Source organism: Cryptomeria japonica, chromosome 3 (assembly GCF_030272615.1).
Source record: "Cryptomeria japonica chromosome 3, Sugi_1.0, whole genome shotgun sequence".
NCBI classification, from domain to species: domain Eukaryota; kingdom Viridiplantae; phylum Streptophyta; class Pinopsida; order Cupressales; family Cupressaceae; genus Cryptomeria; species Cryptomeria japonica.
In genome coordinates, this window is record NC_081407.1 from 492,754,118 (window position 1) to 492,775,205 (window position 21,088).

The 21,088-nt window shown below is 35.9% G+C and overlaps 1 protein-coding gene across 2 annotated transcripts in view; it reads right to left on the minus strand.

Annotated features, from left to right (window-relative positions):
• LOC131044570 (histone deacetylase 14, chloroplastic) overlaps window positions 1-21,088 on the minus strand; it is a 208,165-nt gene that overhangs the window by 142,452 nt on the left and 44,625 nt on the right. For both annotated transcript variants that reach the window (XM_057977932.2, XM_057977926.2), the window contains exon 2: window positions 5,750-5,824. In XM_057977932.2, coding sequence (XP_057833915.1) covers window positions 5,750-5,824 — 75 coding nt within the window. The remainder of the gene's footprint in view (window positions 1-5,749; window positions 5,825-21,088) is intronic.

Below are 21,088 nucleotides of genomic sequence, written 5' to 3' on the forward strand. Positions count from 1 at the left end.
AATCATAGCGCGCATAACACGCATGTTATGCAATTCGTAGAAAACGCCACCATGCAACGCGATGGTCAAATTATCCACGTGGAGGGTTGACGGAGGTTGACCAGAGGACAGAGGGGAATATTTTGAGAACGTGGCCTATGCTGATTGGTCAAATTCTATCTGTCGAGGGGGGAGACGATGCCAGTGAAAATGATTGTAGTGACACGCTGCAGGTAGACTTTTGCGTCCAAATCAAATTGGATTTCAACAATGGCGCCAAGGGGGAGGTGCATTTAATGAAGATCAGAAAGAGGATCGATTGAGTGGCTCAATGAGATCTGAGGATCTTCTGTTTGTAATATTTCACAACCTCAAGCACGCTAGAGGGTCACCAACTGAGAAGATGAAAGGACATAGAGAAGACTAGTAATCTAGGTTCAGAGATCGGTTAGGATGCAGCAGAGGACGAACTTAAGGAAAATTTGGAATATTTCATTTTAATTAAATAATGTGCCTTTTAATAAAGTCATTCATATTATTATAATAATAAAGTGGTCTAATGGAGGGGACCACCTTGGGGGACATGCTTCCTAGTAGGCACAAAATTGTTTTTAAAAGCATATTTTAATAATATTAAGAAAATTGAATGTTCAGGAAGGGGGGGTTCAAATTAGAGAGCATCATTTGAAGCACATTAAAAATAATATTTCATAAGATACCAAGGAACCCTAAAAAGGGTACATGCAAGATGAGAAAAGCATAAAGAGACTTTGGAGTTGATTTTTGCCATCATTCACAAGTCATTTTTCAGCTTGGCATCTCTGATTTTGGAGCTCTGGAGCAAAGGTTTCAGCAGTTGGATTGTGGAGACAAAAACCTTCAAAGTTTGAGGGCTTACAGAAGTGCAATACCTTCCAAGGGTCTGATTTATGGTCTTTTTCAATGTAATCAGGAAAGGGAAAACAGACAAAATAGGTTGCAGCAGGGAAGAATCAGTAAATTATTGCAGATCCAGTCAGTTTTAGACATTTTATGAGCCTGGCAACCCATTTCCAGCCCAGCCGTACCTCCCAAGAAGAGTTACCAGAAAACCCTATCTGGGACGTAGGGTTTTGAGGCATAATTAGGGGCTGATCAGACTTGATTTAGGTCTGATATAGCAGATCAGACATTAGGAAAGCTGTCTATGTGAAGAAATCAGGCCCAGGCATTAATTCATTGGCTGCTCCAGTTAATAATCAGACCTGTACCTGAATGTATGGGTATGTAACTTCATTTGGGAGCAAATAGAATATCAAATTGTCTTTCCTTGCATTTACATTTCATTTAATTTATTTCCAGCATTATATTTTATTGTCATTCTCCATTGCATACCAAAACACAAGCATAAACTCCAAAAAAAAAAATCAGAAATAACCAGCAAACGCAAAAAAATCAGCAAACTCAGAGAATCAAAATAGCAGATTGGGTTGGTTTATTACATTGCTACCTCACATTTAAGGTGGAAATATAATGACAAACATTTTTTTGAGGTTGAAACTACCTTGGAAAAATTTGTTAGATGAAAGTTGGAAATTTTTTCAAGAAAAACAATTTGATCTTGAATATTCACAACTTATTTTTGAATTTGTATTTCTTCACAAGGAATTTTACTTGTTTTTTTTTCAGGAATTTTAACAAAATTTTCTTATTATTTCCTTCCTGTCAAGGTCAGAAAATCCAACCTTGACAAGGAATTTTCCTTTTCTATGAATGAAATTTCCATCTCTTCCATGCTTAACACTTCAAAAACATTAAATTCTAAGCGATTGACGCTAACAACATTTTTGCAACTTGACAAGATTTTGCAATTTCAACACATTTGCAAGATTTTGCAACTTTTCCTTCTTGACAACATCTTGCAATTTTCACAACTTCTAGCAATTTGACCTCAATTCTACATCCTGACATCGAGTTCCTAACTTGATTGCACAACCTAAGGACAATACATTAAACCCTTGAGACATTCAAAGATCACTCAATCAAACCCAACCCAAATCGGCAAGACAAACCTCTTCTCACAAACAAAGGTTAAAAACTACAATTATTGCCAAGCTAAGATGACTAACTAGAAAATACTAAGCTAGGAAACAAAAAAGTGGGGGTCCCCATTTGCAATGGGGTGATGTGTGAAAACATCACAACAACATTCAGCCAACTGAAGTGCATTTTCCTCAATCTTGTTTTTTAATCTATTTCTCTCCACTTTACAATGAATTTGCAAGACAACACAATTATAGCCTTAAAAGAGTTTGTGATTTATATGCATAGTAGAGATTCTCGTGTAACTATCTATGGTGCTTTTGTAATATTCCACACAATTTTTTTTTAATTTTACAGCAAGACTACAATCACACCAATCACCCGTTAGGGTTAGAATAATGTAATCCAAACAAATGAAGGGAACTGTACACCTTTTGATCACCGAGAGCCCAAACTGGGAGGGTGAGAGCATACGGTAGCAGGGGATCGTTAGTAGCAAACTGCTGAAAGTACTGATTACAATAATTGGGCGGCAAGCCAGCCCCTTCCGCTTATCCAATGGGTAAACAAGATACTTGGTGGTAAACCAGCCAAGGCAACAAGAGCACACTCAACACGAATCACTCTACCACAATGTTTCAGCGGGAGGACTGAACACAACAACAAAGCTCAACTCGACCGCTTATGCAACGGGAGGACCATTACAAACAAATATCACTCGACCACTTATGCAGCGAGAAGACATAATTACAATTATCTAATGAAGGCGGCAAGCCAGCCTCTTCCACTTTTCAGCGGGGAATACAAGTATAAAGTAGGAATAATTGACTGTTTAGTACTACTGAAATGAGCCTTACAATAAGTGTAGCTACATTACACTATTGGCATCCATGAAGCATTACATTCTCAATGTTATCAAAAGATATGATCCCTATCCGCTACAATGAGAACTACAGAGATGAAAAGCAAAACCACTACTAACACCAATTCTGAAATTCTGAAAATGCACAGAAAACTCACAAAACCAGCAAGCTATGGACACACTAATATGCTTACAAATCATCCAAAACAACTCTGAATTGCACGATGATGGAAGCAAATAGAAGGTAAAGCATAGACGATGAGATCCAAACCTCAAACCAGCCACACGAACACCACAAACACTCAGAACGCAACCCAAGGCACCACCAAAATGGTACAGCTAAGCTGAAAATTTTGATCTAAAACTAAAAATCTGAATCCCCAAATCTCAATCTGCAAATTTGTGAACCTTATTGCCCAGGGAGTACAGATAGATAGAGCCGATACCCAGAATGATGTTCTAAACACACAGGCAGGTACAAATAAAACTCACTTCCAGCCAAGTACGCACCAGCAACATAGAAACTCCAAAACTCACACTGGAAACTGAATCAAACACTCCAAAAACGTCACCCAAAATCAACTATCCATCTAGGTATTGTGTCTCAAGTACGAAACTAAATCAACTAGGAAGCTCTTCCAACTTCGAAGTTCAATCACTTACCATTCCGACAACATAATGGTGTAAATTCTCAAGATAACCAAATGAGGAGCCCATCCCTTATATTTATAGATTTTGAAACTCAAATTCACCTAAAATGGCGCCCAAATTACCTTACATTCATTTGCATTTCATTTCACATGCCCCTCCAGGTATGGCATCCACTTCCACACTCCCTAGTCGAACTTTTCCCAAGGAAAATCGCCAAGTTATAATATCAACATTGCAAAGAATAAACATCTTCACTTTTGACGCCATCAACTTAGGGAAATAAACTTGTGACTTAGGATAAATAATATAATGTTCTCCTTCCTAAGTCATTCCTCAAAAATATAATCAGTCGGAATAATTAAATATTAAACTTTAGAATAAAGTAATAATATTTAATTAGCAATTAAAATCAACCACTGATTGCTGCCAAATCAACCATGTGAACGGAGGTGCAAAAAACACTAATTTGAACTAGATTGGAGCTCTGCTCAAGACTGCCAAAAATAGCACTACCTAAACTGACACTTACTAGAAATAGTAAGTCATGAAAACACCTCGGAAAGACATGCTCGTCAGACCTTGTGAGAGAGCTCAAAAAACCCAGAAAACTGTACTATCCAGTCAACCCAACACCCACTGACTAAAAATAGTAAGTTCAGACATCTTCTCAAAACTGAATGCATGTTATACCACCGTGAAATTCACAAAAAAACCCAGAAGGAATCCACAAACAGAAATGTAGAATTCCCACCGGACAGTCCTCAAATGGCTCGTGCAGAACTCCACAAAAATAGGAAATCCTAATTCTCCATTCCAATCAGCCTACGGGTCTCCGAAATAGGCCAATGGACCACTGATTACTCCTCACTGAAAAGGGGACATTACATCTTTTCATTGATATGAAATTTCACATCAAGCGAAACTAATTTCACACTCATATCTTTAGTCCTGCCACTGTTTTCATCATGCCCATAAAACAAAGTCATTAATAGTTGACTTCATAATATACTATAACTATGTCACTAGGTTTGGGTTGGTGTTTGATCTTGGCAAGGAAAAAAATTGAAACAAATCCATCAATGACAAAATTCAAAAAATAAAGTGATTAAACTAGAACAAAAAAAATATATTTTTTATTATTATTTTATTATAATATTGGAATAATTATTAATATATTATAATTGTTTAATAATAATAAATGTTTAAATTATAAAAATTTAATATTAGGGCATGCATACAATGATGGAGTTTTTGTTCAAACACAAAATAGCAAGTGAGAGTACTATCTAAACAAATGCATCTACAACTAGGGCCCTTATCTCCTTTCTAGTAACTTGTTTATACACACTTTCCATAACTTCTAGATGAAGTCATTAGTTTATAATGTAATTCACATAATTGAAAATTACTTAATATAAAATATACTAAAAATTAAGTCCACTGATTTGACAAATCGTTTTACATAAAGCAATTACATGTGTTTTCACCAAAGAAGAAGCCAAAGGGTGGAAACTTAATGGAAGCAAGGGATACATGCGGAACATATGCATGGAGGCTACAAACATATATGCGAGGGCTACATGTGTTATCCCATTTAGACGTAATAAACATGTATGAAGGAAACCAAAGCCGAAAAGAAAAAGAAAGTGAAAAGTGTAGGATTGCAAAGCAAGGAGCTTAAAAAGGTATAAGACTTAGCTAGCACGGGTCATAGCGGACTGTTCTAGACTTGAAGTTGAACTTGGAGCTTAAGAAGATCTAGCAGTCCAACTTTTGCCTTGTTGGAGGACATTTTACCCCAACTGTTTGATGTGCTACCGGTGATGTAGCCTCATCCGCCACAACTCAGTGTGGTACTTCAGCGGCTCTATATAGGGATGATTGTTTTTGCAAATTTTAAACAATTCGAAGGAGGTTTTATAAATTTTTATTTTCAAATTTGGCGAACCTAACAATGATGCAAACCAATATGGAAGCATAATAATACTCAACCCACGTTTGACAACTCCAACCTTTTAAATGCAAGTATAATAATAACCCAAGTGGAATAAAATATTTTCCAAAAGTGCAGGAAAGTAATGCATATTCCAATTTCATCATGCTTTTAATGCTAGATGTGAAAAATAACAATACACAACAACAAAAACACAAATAGTGGATGTACTCAAAACCTTCTAGCAAAGAAATGTGGTAACAAGAAACTATGAAAACAAAGAAATAGCACATGTAGTGGACCTTTGGAGTGAGCTCTAGGTTTTGGAGAGTCTCTAAGATTGCTGGTACTCGAGAACTACATTCAGGATGTGATCCCTGCAATCAACCACAAAATTTTCAAAAATATTAACCCAAATTCAGAGGTTCTACTAGCTGAGGACCAAACCAGAAAAAACTTCCAGATTTTTCTATTGGTATTTTTGAGGCAAGTGAAAGATGTTCACTAGAGTATTATAAGAACTTTCTAACATCATTCCATGAACACACGTGCCAACTTAAGCACTTCATAATCTTTCTTTTCAAAGAAAATAAGTAGCCACAAATTAGTAACAGATAAAATTGCAGAAGCCCAATCCATGAGAAAAATTAGGAAGAATTCTTTTAAAAACATAAAATGTAGGTAAAATTAGCTACTATTATATATGCAATATATATCATATCCTCATCTGCAATGATTCATATGGCAGATCAGGTTGGGAGGTTCCACAAAGCATTGCCTTTCAACACGTTGACTCAAACTCAATCATCCATTGGTTCCTTTGCTCCACATGCAAGGTCAAGGAGGCAATGACCAAGTTTTCTATGTAGCTGCAAAGGTCTGATGTGGCAGTAACTATCAAAATATTAATTGCCTTATCTTTCTCTACGATCATTTTCTATTCTACACCAAATGAGTTAATATTTGGACATACAGCCCCATGTTCCACATGCCCCTCACCCATATTCACTATTGGAGAGGAATGATGGTTTACAACTATTATCTATTGATACTTGCGATGGATATGTTGTACCCATACAAAAAAAATTGTATTGAGCCATTTTCTATCTATTTATTTGTCATGAAATCCTCATGTCCCATGTTTATTGTTGTCATATTTTGGACTCTAATCAACATCATTGTGTAGATAATGATAGGCACTTTCCAATGCATACAAAAAGGCATAAATGAACATGGATACAAATGTTATGTTAAAAAAATAATCAAGAAAAATGGCAGCCTAGTGATGAGTTGTATGACACAAAGAAGCATTAATCGTTTGGAGAATTAATGGGCAAACCAAAAGTATAAGATTTTTTTAAAAGCTCGGGAAAAAATCAGATAATATAATATTTTTATATAATAATATAATAATAATATATTATATTCATATTATTATTTCTATTATAATAATATATTGTTATATTATAATTATTATATAAATATAAAATTCGGATGAAGTAGGGGAAAATTTTGAAAAAAATTTAACATTAAATTTGTATTATAAAAATTTAATTTTAAAAAATATAAATAACACTTACTTTTTTCTCATAATTATTTCATTAAAATAATATTAAATCACTAAATAGATTTAACAACATAATAAAAATATATTATTCTTATTTTTCATTTGAAAAAACATTATAAATATTAAATTTAATTTCAATATATTAATTTTTTATATTTAACTTTAAAAAAATTAAAAATACATGATTTAATTAAATAGTAAGTTTTCTTTACAATTAAAAAAATTATTTACCAAAAAATGCTAAACTAATTTCTATCTAAAAAATAGATGAATAATAAGTAAAATAAAATAATAGTATATAGTAAATTTAAATATATTAATATTAATTTTTAATAAACATTTAATATAAGTAAAATAATATTTAATTTTTTTAACGATTATAAAATCTAACATTATAAAATTTATAATATTTTATAAAAAATTAAAAAACCAGAAAAAACCACGCTACATTTTTGTCGTCGTCATCGAGTGGAATGAAATCCTTTGGCAGGGTTGCTCGTCACGAAAATCCTTCCTCTCATGGAAATCCTTTCTTACGTTTTTTTCTCACAAAATCCCTGTAATTGAATCTATCACGCCACACACCTTCAAAGCTCTGTGGCGGCTAGAAATTTATCGTGCCCTAGCTGCTAACGGAAGAAACTTCGCCCTCAACAACGATTTGTCTAGGAAGCCGCATGTTTCATACGAATTTGGAGGCGGATTTCTCGAATCTCAATATGCTTTTTAAAAGTTTGCTGAATTTTGAACATGACGCTGAAAACTCGACCTAGAATCGCTGTGTTCAAATCTGCAAATCCTCAAAATTCGTCAAAAAAATGGTCAAAGTCGTTGGTCAACGATTTTATACAATATCACAAATTACAATTATTTTGGGGAAAAAATCGGCATTCCAAAAGTTTCACGATTTTTGCCAATTAATCCAAGTTTTTGCCGATTTTTTCTTCTTTGGTATGACACACCAAAGGCCCACCACAAATGTGGAAAGTTGACAAAAGTGAGTAACGTAAGTTGTGAGGTCCACCACTAGACCATCAAAAATTTATAAGTGTCAAATCGTAATGTCCGGTTCCTAATTGCCCTAGAGTTTGCCCTAGAATCACCATTGCAACAAATTAGGGTTAAAGTTACATTTTTACCAAGTAAAATATCTCTTAAAATAGTGTGATCCTGGAACCAAATCCTACAATCATAACATAAGAAACATATACACATATATAATATATATCCATTATTAGGGTTAGTCCATAACACATGATATTCATATAATATCTATAACATCATTTCAAACACATTAGGTGGTGGGAGAAGAAGCATTATAGGTTCACCCGAAGCCGAGAGCTTTGTAATGTCTCCTTCCTAATTGCTCTAGAGTTTTCCTTAGAATTGCCATTGCAAGAAATTAGGGTTAGGGTTTACAAACAGATTTATTAATCAGACATATGCAATTTATATCCAATCATACATATAAGGAATAAATATTGACAATTAATGCATAAGCTAAATTTGTACCACAATAGCTATCATTCAAGTTATTAGATGCTGACTATAACAAGTCTGAATCAGATTAGTGTCAGTCTGATCCTGAATATGTATCTGCTGTTTACACATTTCTGATTCTCGTTATTGTCCCTTGTTCACTGATTGCTGTGATTATTCTTAGTCGATGATGATTACTTGGTGATCCCTCAAATCTGATCCGATCTCCTCCTTTTATATTCTTCATGGTGGAAAGAATAGACATACCTTTTCATTTAGTTGTCTATTGAAAGGGACACCACCCATACTCTTTTGAGCAATCATGACTCTTCATTTGTATTGCAGCCTGTCACAATGTAATTTCTGCTTAATATGAATCATTGTTCCTTAATGGTAACCTAATAAATTAATGATTATCGCTGCTAACCATATATTGGGTCGCGAATACTTAACCAATTTCTGCTTAAGATGCTTTAATTGTTAATTATCCCTTAATTGCTGTTAGCATAATTTGACTTTTATTTCTTTGTCTTATACCAATCATCGCCCTCTTCTAATAGAGTTGCCGCTCATAATATGCTGCTGCATTCTTATCGTTGTCCTTAGGTAGTCATCACTGCGCATGATTGCTGTCTTGTTACTGCCCGATCGTGTGGGATTTTAATAGAAAATCGTGAAGTCTCAGGAATAAGATGATTTTCTAATGTATCAACAAATTCCTTATGGTGGGGACATGCCACAAAACTAGTGCCTCTTTGGTAAGTTGCACAACCCAAAAGTGATATTTTGAGAAAATGTGATAGATAAACCCTGATCAAGTCACGTCCCATTTTTGGGATTAGATCCTTGAATATTAGCTCTAGCCTATTCCCTTTCCATAGGCTAAAGGATAGAGCAAGGGAAATAAAAATAGTAATATTTTAGTGGGCCAGTCACTTAATTTTCTAAATGGCTACCTAAATATTATTTTAGGTTCTATGCAATGTTTAAAACCTACTTTTAACACTTTACTCAAATGCAATTCGAAAAGGGGCCTTTGGATGTAATTTAAAAGTATTTTTAAATACTTGAAGGGAAAAGACATAATAAATAAAAACAAATAAAGTAAAGCATTTATAAGAGAGAAGTCAAAGCTTGCATCAAAGTATCCATTCAAACTCAATTTTCAAATCTGATCATCCAAGGACAACATGTAATGTCCCCTTCTCAGTTCTAGACTGATGGATGGAGTCTTAGCCTATTTTGGAAACCCATAGGCTAATCAGAGACTAAATTAGAGTTCCTGTATTCAGGAAGGTTTTAGGAGAGGTGTTTGCAAGAGTTCTACAGTTTTCTCTCTAGATTCTTTCTAGGTTTTTCGTGAGCTTCAGGATGGTATAACATGCATTCCAATCATAGAAGATTTATGAATTTACTATTTTTAGTAAATTGCGACAGGGCGACGACTATTTGCTTTATAGGGTTTTTCTGGGTTTTTTGAGAGCTCTAGTGTGGTTTGACATGCAAATTTTTTGGAGATGATTTCCGAACTTACTACTTTTAGTAAGTCATGACTGTTGCTCAGAATGTGATGAAAATGACTTTTGACACACTATTTTTAGCAGTATGCTATTTATAGTAAGTACTATTTTTAGCAGTCCTATTTTTGGCAAGGGTTCTACAGTTCAACTCAATGGCTATGTCTGGCAGTGTTATTTTTGGTAGGATCCTGTGTTCGAACTCAAATGACTATTTTCTGCAATGCAGTTCAGTACCTTGGCCTCAACTCTTTTTGGCAGTATTCAGTTTTTGGAAGCAAAAGTATTTTTTAATACTTTATTATTCCCCATGGCCTAGGCGTAATTTGTGTTGTGACTTCAAGGGGTCGCCATGGTGTTTTTAATTAAATTATAACTTAAGACAAGTTGGACAATTTTCTAAGAAAGATTACCTAAGTTATATTATTATTTATAAGTCATTGTTGAGCGCTCACTTTACACATTATTGGCAATTTTAATAAGGTGACTCTGCTATGATCTTGGACAACTTAGAGAAGGAAATATTATTTTTATCCTAAGACTATTTGGCGAAATATTCCACCTTCATATTGAGATGCCAAAGTGCAGTTTCATCAATATTATTTTAACAAGCATTATATTTATCAAAGTGGCGATTAAGGGTGGATGTGACTTGGGCGATTTGGTGAGGTATTGAAATGAAGTGAAATGAAATGTAAATTAAAGGAAATTTGAATGCCATTGTTTAATCCCATATTGGAGAGAGAAGAAGTTCGATTTGGGGAGAAACTTATAAATAAGAACCTTGGGCTCTCATTTTGGTATCCATTATTGCTTTGATAACGAAGTGCTGCCAAAATGCTATCAGACTCTTACTTCGAGGAATGCATACCTCCTAGTGCCTCAATTTTGTGCTTGAGAGATAGCGCCTAGCTGAATGTATGACTGTTTTTCATCCAGAGGAGCAGATTGGACTCAATGTGGTGAAGATTTGTGTGGATTTCTGAGTGTTCTTGTTGCTAGTCGTGGAGTGTGCTGAAGTAGATTCTTGGTTGCAGGCCTCAGTGTGTCATTCTTCTCGTTCTGGGTATTTCTTCTATCTCTTTTTATGATTTGATCGATTCATTTTGTGAGTTGTAGAGTCTAAAATGGTGTTTGGAATTATTTTTTTGCAAAATCATACTCTAGCTGGCCATACCATGTGGCCGAGTGCTTTGGGATGCATGCATAAATTATTGGAGTTAGTTTGCCATGTTTTGTTGTCCCAGGATTGATCGCCTACCTCCTAGTGATCATATGCTTTCAGTTTCATGTTATTTGGTTAAGAATTGGGCGAATTGTGAGTGTTTTAGTGGGATTTGGTGTTGCTGGTCTGTGTGTGTTCAGCATGCTGGGAGTATATCTGTAGAGATTTTCCATTTTGGAGTGTCTTCTTGTGTGGAGTTGGTTTTAGGGTGTGTGGGTTCTTTGGTGTGGAGAGAAAGATCTTGGTAATTGTTTGCAGTTGTTGGTTCTTCATTCTTATCTTCAATGATTCATATTGTAAGACTAGTAGTAGTACTAACAACAATTTCTATTGATCTTTCTTAGACCCACTGTAAAGTGGAAGAGGCTGGCCTTGCTGCCTATCTTTGGGATAGTGATTTCTCTTAATTTGTAATCCATATTGTGCATTGTAAAGCTGGTTAGTAGTACTAACAACTATCTAATTGGATTATTGCTCTTAGTCCCACTGCATAAGTGGAAGAGGCTGGCTTTGCCGCCTACTTTGAATATTGTAATACTGTCCTCCCGCTACATAAGCGGTGGAGTTGATTTGTAATTTCATTTCTAGTTCTCCCGCTGGAAAAGCAGTTGAGTGATTGCTACTTGAGTTTCTTGGCTTGTCCTTGGCTGGTTTACTGCCAAGTGATCTTTCAGTCTTCTCATTATCCCGCTGAAAAGTGGAAGGGGCTGGATTGCCGCCCAAGTATTGTAATCAATTTCAGTTTCTTGCATCTAACGATCCCCTCAACACTACATGCTCTCACCCTCCCAGATTGGGCTCTCGGTGATCAAAAGGTGGAAAGGGTTACTTTCAGCAGTATTGGGATTTCATTTTCTAACCCCAACAGGTGTTTGTGTTGATTGTAAACTGAAAAAATTGAAAAAAAATTAAGGGGGATATTACACAACACCCCTTGTTTGGCAAGTTTGGCAAGTTCTGGAGGATGAAACCCCCCTCATGGGATCAATATAGATTGGGGATGAAAATTCTGTCTTGTTGGATTCAAATTTGTGGCAAAATTGGAAGGCATTACAAGAAGCGCCAAGTTTGTAGGGCAAGTTAATACTCTAATCAACTACACCAAGTGTATGGTGAATTGCTGTCAATTCACATACACTCCATATTCAAAGTGTTTATTGCAATGCCATATTCAATGCTAGCTGGCTGCAATCTGTATTGGCATGTATCAAACATATTATGCTCCTTCATTCTTGGTGTTATTTGCGCCTGCTTATATTTCAAATTGCATTGCTTTCATGCTACAGTCTGTCCTAACTGGGTGATCTGGTCACTGTTCCCTATTTAAATTGAAAATATCATTTATTACAGTCTGTTAGTGATGAAATCTGAAACCAACTGTTTGTGAACTGTTTTAGAGTGTTTGGCAACTATTGATCAGCATGCTAATTTGAATGGCATGCTACTGTTATGACCTTGATTGCTGCACTGGCATATGAGAATACTTAGGAGACTAACGCTTGATTATTACTGGCTGTCAGATTCATATATTCTGCCTTATTTCTGCTGCGATCTGCTTGGCATCTAGCATTTGTCAATATCAATCATTTTTAAATAGCTGCACCGGTCCTTATTTCACATTTAATTTCAATTCTTCTGAAAATAGTGCAGGTTAGTGTAGAGTTAAGGTTAGTATTGATTTAGTGTTTAAATTTAATTGCTTTCAATTATTCCAAATATTTTCATAGAAAACAAAAAAAGGTTTAATTTTTTTTAAAATCACATTTTATTTTCAGTTGCATAACCAACAAAAAATTATAAAATTTACAAATTGTTTAATATCCCAATTTGGGGACATTAAAAAGCACATGGCTTTTCATTACATTTCCCAAAGTCGTTAAAGAAAAAAAAAGTGGAAACAATTGCAATGTCAAGTTTTGGGAAAAAAAAAGAGTGGAGATACAGCATAAATCACATGATCCACCATTGTGATGTCTAAAAGTATGAAAAACACAAAAGTGGTGGATTGATAAAAGTACACAACTCCATGGAGGACCAAAAAGCAAGTGATAAACTGATGAAATCACTCAATTGTGCGATTCAAGTAAAGCTAACCAGGTGTATGTGAAAATTAAGTGTCAAAGCCACCATATAAGCATGATTTGTATGACTTGATTGGATAAAACACAAGAGAAAAGCAACTCATTCCCCCAAGGCATACCGTTTGTCATTTATTTATCTCTCATTGCTTCACATATTTCACTCAAATCTTCCCATTTGCCAAGATTAGGAGTAAAAATTTTGAAGGATATAAGAGTTGCATCACCTTTGTGTACCATGGCCCAAAGCTTTTTGCAGATTTCCGAGCATAGTGCCACCACTGTCAAGGTTTTGAGCAGTTTTTTAAAATACCATGGGTCACCATAAAAGAATACAACATTTTCAAAAGACTTTTGCAAGTTTCAAGAGGCACCTAGGGTTTGATATCAAACCAGACACAACGAGCGACTAGTGTTTCATAGTTTGAATTTTCATTAGGAGAAGGTTGTGCTAGAGTTTTTGGCCTTGGTTTCCTTTTTCCAAAAGCACTAGGGTTTCAAGCACTAGATGTGCAAGTTTCCAAAAACAAATTAGGGTTTTGAAGTTATATTTTCAGCAAAACCTAGTTTTGTTCAGATTCCAATTACCAAGATTGTTTCCAAGGATAAAAGAGAAAGGTCAATCTTGATTGATACCAAATAATGGAAAAATTCAAGGGATTTCTACTAGAGAAAAAGGTGAGATATCAACAAAAGATAAAGCTCCAATCTGGCAAAAAACAATTGGAAAAAACAGGACAACTTTAGGAAAGAGTCAAGGGAGCTATCGGGTCAATATTGTAAATGTGACTTTCGTAATCCATAAAGTATTAATGTTTCCTTTAAAGGATGCAAAATGTTAATGCCTTTAGTTCAAGAGAAATAATAGCTTGTGTAAAGACAAATGGCTATCAAGAGAGGATATTTTGGAATGGGAGCAAAGGGAATGACAAATGAACATGGAAATATACTCTTCCTAAAGGATCCCTAGTGCTCCTTCCATTTTCCCTATAGAAAATGTATGGATATGTTGGTATGGTTTTCCTTTAGAGTATTGGAAAGAAGTTTGTCTACGAAAGATAGCAAGATTGGTGGGTGGAAGTTGTAGAAATAGATTTGAATACTCTAAATAAAGTAAATACTAAAAATAGTGTATGCTATGATCAATGTTCAAAGGGACCTAGACTTTCCACTTCCTAAAAGCATATGTATAAAGCTAACTAGGTGTTATTTCTTGCAACAGATTGATTATGGAAATGCTACATTTAGATTCTATAAGTGTAACAAGATAACGAGGCGTATAGAAGTCACACGGCATGAGTCAATAAAAAAACTTAGTAGAAGAACAAAGAATCTTCAAGTATGAGGAATAGCTTTCTAAAGGTGAGAAATAATGATTAGTTTTACCCTTATGATCATTCCCTCTTCCATGGAAAGACTTAAAAGAAAAATATTATATGGAGCTAGAGGCAATGGGGCAAGACTCTTCCCCAAGTGAATCTCTTCTAGCTATCATAGAGAAGAAACAGATCAATGAAAATGAGGTTGTAGTAGAACAAAAATATAATAGAAGCTGATTAACTTCACCTAGCAGAAGATGGTTGTTGGCAATTTGGAGGAATTCATTATGTGTTGCATTGATGTTTGTCATTGATGCCAACACTAGTTGTTTCGTTGTCTACCAGCTTCCGGTAGAGTGGTTGGTATTTGATGTTGATCTAGACATTTGTCTCCGGTTTGGTCCGGCTGTTGGAATTGGTTTGGATTGGTTATTCATGTGTTCCTGATGTGTATCACATTCAATTGGTTCGAGATTTGATGATCCGGATGCTATCATATGTTCTAGTAAGCCTTTTGGTTACCGGTAAGGGTTTTACCGGCAGCGCTTTGATGAAGATCTTTTGGTGAATTCGATAAGTGGTGTTGGTGTGGCTTCTAGAAGGTTATCAGGATGCTGATGGTTATCATGTTCATGTTCCAGTCGATCGGTGGTGTTGCAATTAGCACTGAACCTATCTTGGTGTTATTTTGTTAGGTTATGGACCGGTTTATGTAACGTGTTGGTTGATGCTCCCGATGCGTCACCGGTTGGATTTATTGTTTGGTTTGTGTTGTTTAGGTCTTAGGCCTACTTGGTTTATCATTGGTTTGCGCGATTATGGAACGGATCTATTGTAATATCTTTTAGGTGGCCGACCTAATTGTTTAGGTCCCGAGTTGGTATAAATATGATGTAAGATCTCTTTGTAGATCGCGGAATAGGTATGGGTTATGGGATTATCTGTGTGCGAATAAAGTTGTAATCATATGCAAAGGTTTTGGTCGATCATAGGTGATCGAATTGGGTTTGTGTAAGAGGTTTAAAACCTCCGGTATTGAGCTTAATCGAAACTATACTCAGGCATAGGAGATGTTATTCTTGTAGTTCATTCATCTTTCCGAATTGTAGTCTGGATTTATTTTGTACTCAGTGAAGCTCCTTTTGTGATGAGCAATGTGCTCTAGGCTGTTGGCCTTCCCGCAAGTGCAGGCCCCTCTTATTGTAATCACATACTTGCTGCAAAAGTATTGTCTGACTATGGGTAGGCTTCCCACCGTGGTTTTTCCATTTACCGGGTTTTCCACATACAAATCTTGGTGTTATGTGTTATGGATGGTTGGTAATTGTTCTGTGATTTATGTTTGTGCTTAATTGTTATATCTTCTATTCCGGTATTTGGTTTATGCATTCCGGTAAAAGGTTTTGTGTGCTTAAAGATTTATAATCTATTGACAACCGATTCACCCCCCCCCTCTCAGTTGCCCACTGGTTATCCTAACAATTGGTATCAAAGCCACATCCTTTCTACAGAAGCTTAACCGCTTGAGGAAGATCCTATGGCAACTAATAGTTCAACTACATCTGTTTTCGGAGAGAAACCCCTAAGCTTGATTCGACAAATTACAGGGTATGGAAGATTTGAATGGAAACTCATTTGAGATGTATTGGGAAAGAGATTTGGGAGATCACAAAAAAAGGCTATACTCCTCATAGTCTGGCATCTGGCAATCCTCCTCCGGCAAGCTTGGATATGGACATTGAGAATGACTATAGAGCTAGAGAAGCACTCTTGAGTGCACTTTGTGATTAGCAAATTATGGGATTAACTGACCAATCATCTGCGAAGGCTATATGGGATAAGTTGGAGGCTCTAAATGAAGGTGACCCTACTGTTAAAATTGCTAAACTTGATGGTTACAGGGTGAGGTATGAGAACCTGAAGATGGAAGAAGATGAAAGGATTACTGCTTTTATGGAAAGTGTTAATGAAATTGTTATGGGAATTCAGTGTTGTGGTGGATCTCTGAGCGAAGATGAGATTGTTTCTAAAGTACTGAGAGCTTGCCATCGGCTTACAAGATGAAGGCTACTGCAATTAATGAGCTAAGAGCAATGGCTAACACTTTTGTTAACAGGGATACTTTGGTTAGAAAATTATCTGCTTTTAAGCTTGAAGAATTTGGTCCTCAAGGAGCTGCAAAGACTAAATCTGCTTTTCATACATCTGCATCATCAACCGGCAAGAGTGATTGGAAAGCTTTATATGCGAAGGAACTAGAGGAAATGAGGAAAGAAGATGATGAGTTTGAGCAACTTGAAGCCCTATTTGCTAGAAGAGTACCTAAAGGTCCGACAGGAAGTAAGTATGAAGGAAAATCACCTTTTAAAATGTTTTGCATGTAATAAGATAGGTCATTTTGCATCTTGATGTCCTGAAAGGAATTCAAGATTTGAGAAGAAAGCTAGAAGATCTTTTAGGCCAAACCATGATTATCAGAAATGGCATAAGTACATGAGGAACAAAGACAAATCATGTTACTATGCGGATGAGGAAGGTGTAACTGATTCTAATGATGAACCGGCACAAGATTCAACTAGTGGATCCGGCAATGGAAAGGAATGGACATTTTTGGCTATCAAGGAAGATGCTCCGGCACCTATTATTCAAAATGAGGAAAAGGCCCTTGCTGCTAAAATTGAAGACAAGGATGAATGGGTGATAGACAGTGGATGTTCACATCATGACTGGAGATAAAATGAAGTTTCTATCATTACAAGAATTTGATGGTGGTCTGGTTAGATTTGGAGATGACAAAGCATGTGTGATCAGAGGAAGAGGAAATATATCATTGGATGGTAAGCATAACGCTGATAATGTTTATTATGTTGAAGATTTAAGGCATAATCTTTTTGAGTGTAGGACAATTGGTGGATAAGGGATTTCAATTACAGTTCAAGGATGGAAAATGCAAAATCATTAACAGATATGGTTTGGAGATTGCAACCGGTACACAAACTAAAGGTAACATCTTTCATTTGAACTCCAGTGAGAAGACATGTTTGATTGCACAGGTTGATGAGAGTTGTGTCATGTGAATTTTGATTGCATTGTAAAGATCAGTTCAACTAAGGCTGTTAGAGATATACCTAAGATTATGAAGCCCTATAATCCGGTGTGTAAGGAATGTGAAATGGGAAAGCAAGTCAGAACTTCTTTTAAGAGTATACAAGACAAATCTAATGATGTTCTTGATCTTATTCATACTGATTTGTGTGGTGCTACTAGAATAAGAAGTTTTCAGGGCGATAGATATTTCATGCTAATCATTGATGATTATTCCAAAATGATGTGGGTTACTTTTTTAAGGGAGAAACATAAAGCTTTTGAAAAGTTTAAGATCTTTAAAGCTAAAGTTGAGACAGAGACAGGGTTGAAGATTAAATGCTTTAAGTCAGATCAGGGTGGTGAATTTACATCCGATTAATTTAACAGTTATTGTGAGAAGCATGGGATAAGGAGATATTTGTCTGCACCTTAGACACCTCAGCAGAATGGTGTTGTGGAAAGAAAGAACAGAACTATTTTGGATGCGGCCAGAACTATGATGATGGAGGCTAATTTGCCTCATATCTATTGGAGAGAAGCAGTGAGCACGACTATATACACATTCAATAGAGTTCATATCAAAGGAGACACCGGTAAGACACCTTATGAGTTATGGTTTGGTCATACACCCACAGTTAAGTATTTCAGAATCTTTGGTAGTAAATGCTATATAAAAAGAGATGAGTCCATTGGAAAGTTTGATCCTAGATGTGATGAAGGGATATTTCTTGGTTATTCTAATGAAAGCAAAGCATATAGATGTTATAACAAAAGATTGCAGAGAATTGTGGAGAGTGCTAATGTCAAGGTGGATGAGCAAGACAAAGGTCGAATCAAAACTTATGAGAGAACCGGAAGTGGAGATGATCATAACTGAACCGGTAGCACCTGTAGCAGAACAGAATGTTGAACCACTTACCCTGGCAGTATCAGAAAATTCAACAGTAACTGAAGATCAGAGCAGAGAAACAGAAAGTCAGAAGACTCCTAGGTATGTAAGGTTAAATCATTCAAAAGATCAGATCATTGGAGACAAGAACAAAGGAGTGATGACAAGAAGAAGGTTGGCAGCTGATGAGGTATGTTTAATTTCTCAAGTTGAATGGCATGAGTTATTGAAGCTTGTAAAGATGAATGTTGGATGAAAGCTATGGAAGAGGAATTAGATCAGATTGAAAAGAACATCACATGGACTTTAGATCCCTGACTTAAAAATAAGAATGTTATTGGAACTAAATGGGTTTTTAGGAATAAATTGAATGAGGATGGACAAGTTGTGAGGAATAAGGCTAGATTGGTATGTAAAGGATATTCTCAGAAGGAAGGAACTGATTATGATGAGACTTTTGCTCCGATAGCTAGGATTGAAGCTGTGAGATTATTTCTTGCTTATGCTGCCCATAAGAAATACAAGGTTTATCAGATGGATGTTAAGTGTGCATTTTTGAATGGAGATCTTGAAGAGGAAGTTTACATTGAGCAACCTGATGGATTTTCATTTTCAAATGACGAAGACATGGTTTGCAAGTTAAGGAAAGCTTTATATGGATTGAAACAAGCCCCTAGAGCTTGGTATGCTAGATTGGACAAATATCTTTTGAAGCTTGGTTTCACTAAAGATAATGCTGACAGTAACTTATATTATAAGATCACTGATGATGACATATTGATTGTTGAAGTCGTTGTTGATGATATCATTTTTGGAGGTGAAGATAAGTTATGTATGGAATTCTCTGATAATATGAAGAATGAATTTGAGATGTCTATGATTGGAGAGATGAAATTTTTCTTAGGTTTGCAGATTACTCAGAATTATAAAGGTATTTTCATCTGTCAAACTAAGTATGCTAGAGAGTTGTTGAAGAAATTTGGTATGGAAAATTCCAAACCGGTTGGTACTCCTATGGTTACAAGTGAGAAATTGACAAAGAATGATGCATCAACTCTGATAAATCCTACAAGGTATAAATCTATGATTGGTGGTTTGTTATATCTGACTCAGACTAGACCAAATATAATGAATGCAGTTTGTATTGTATCAAGATATCAGAGTGATCCTAGAGAGAATCATGAGAGTGCAATGAAAAGGATTTTCAAGTATTTGCAAGGAACAACTGAGTATGGTTTGTGGTATCCTAAAAATGATGACTTTACACTATGTGCATATATAGATGCTAACTGGGCTGGAAACGTTGATGACCGGAAGAGCACATCCGGTGGAGCTTTCTTTCTTGGAAAGAAACTTGTTTACTTGTTTCATGGATCGACAAGAAACAGTCATGTACTTCTTTATCTATTGTTGAAGCAGAGTATGTTGTTGTTGCTACTAACTGTACACAAGTTCTATGGATGAAGCAAATGTTGAAAGATATAAGGGTAGATTGCAATGAACCGGTAGTTATTCACTATGATAACTGCTGCTATTAACATATCAAAGAATCCGGTATTCCATTCTAAGACTAAGCACATTTCTATCAAGTATAATTTTATGAAGGAGAAGGTGGAAGCAAATGAAGTCAAACTGGTTTATGTGAACATTAAGAGCAGATTGCAGATATCTTCACTAAACCTTTGCCTAAGGAATCATTTGAGTACTTCAGAGACAGATTGGGAGTTTCTGCCCCTCCGGTAGAGACTTGAGTGATGCTGATTGGCATCAGTCTGGCATGCATTATCACAACTATCATTCATTCCAGATTGATGTGTTGGTGCTACTACTCAAGGGGAGTAGTCAGTTGTGTGGTTTAGAGGATTTATGACTTTTCTTCGATGTTTATGTCATATTTCTGGCATTGATGTCAAAGGGGGAGAGATATATATGTGAAAAACTGAGCTTAACAGGAATATCATTCACAGGGGGAGTTTAATCTGTTGGTTCAGAACTTCATTGTCATATCATCTTGGAGAGTTTGTTTGGCACTTCTTGGAACTTGGATGTTTTTCACATCTAGTGTCGCCATCAATGCCAAAGGGGGAGATTGTTGGCAATTTGGAGGAATTGATTATGTGTTATATTGATGTTTGTTATTGATATCAACACTAGTTGTTTTGCTATCTACCGACTTCCGGTAGAGTGGCTGGTCTTTGATGTTGATCTCGAGATTTGTCTTCGGTTTGGTCCGGCTGTTGGAATTGGTTTGGATTGGTTATTCATGTGTTCTTGATGTGTATCACATTCAGTTGGTTCAGGATTTGATGATCCGGATGCTATCATATGTTCCGGTAAGGGTTTTACCAGCAGCACTTTGATGAAGATCTTTTGGTGAATCCGATAAGTGGTGTTGGTGCGGCTTCTAGAAGGTTATCAGGATGTTGATGGTCATCATGTTCATGTTCCAGTTGATCGGTGATGTTGCAGTTAGCACCGGA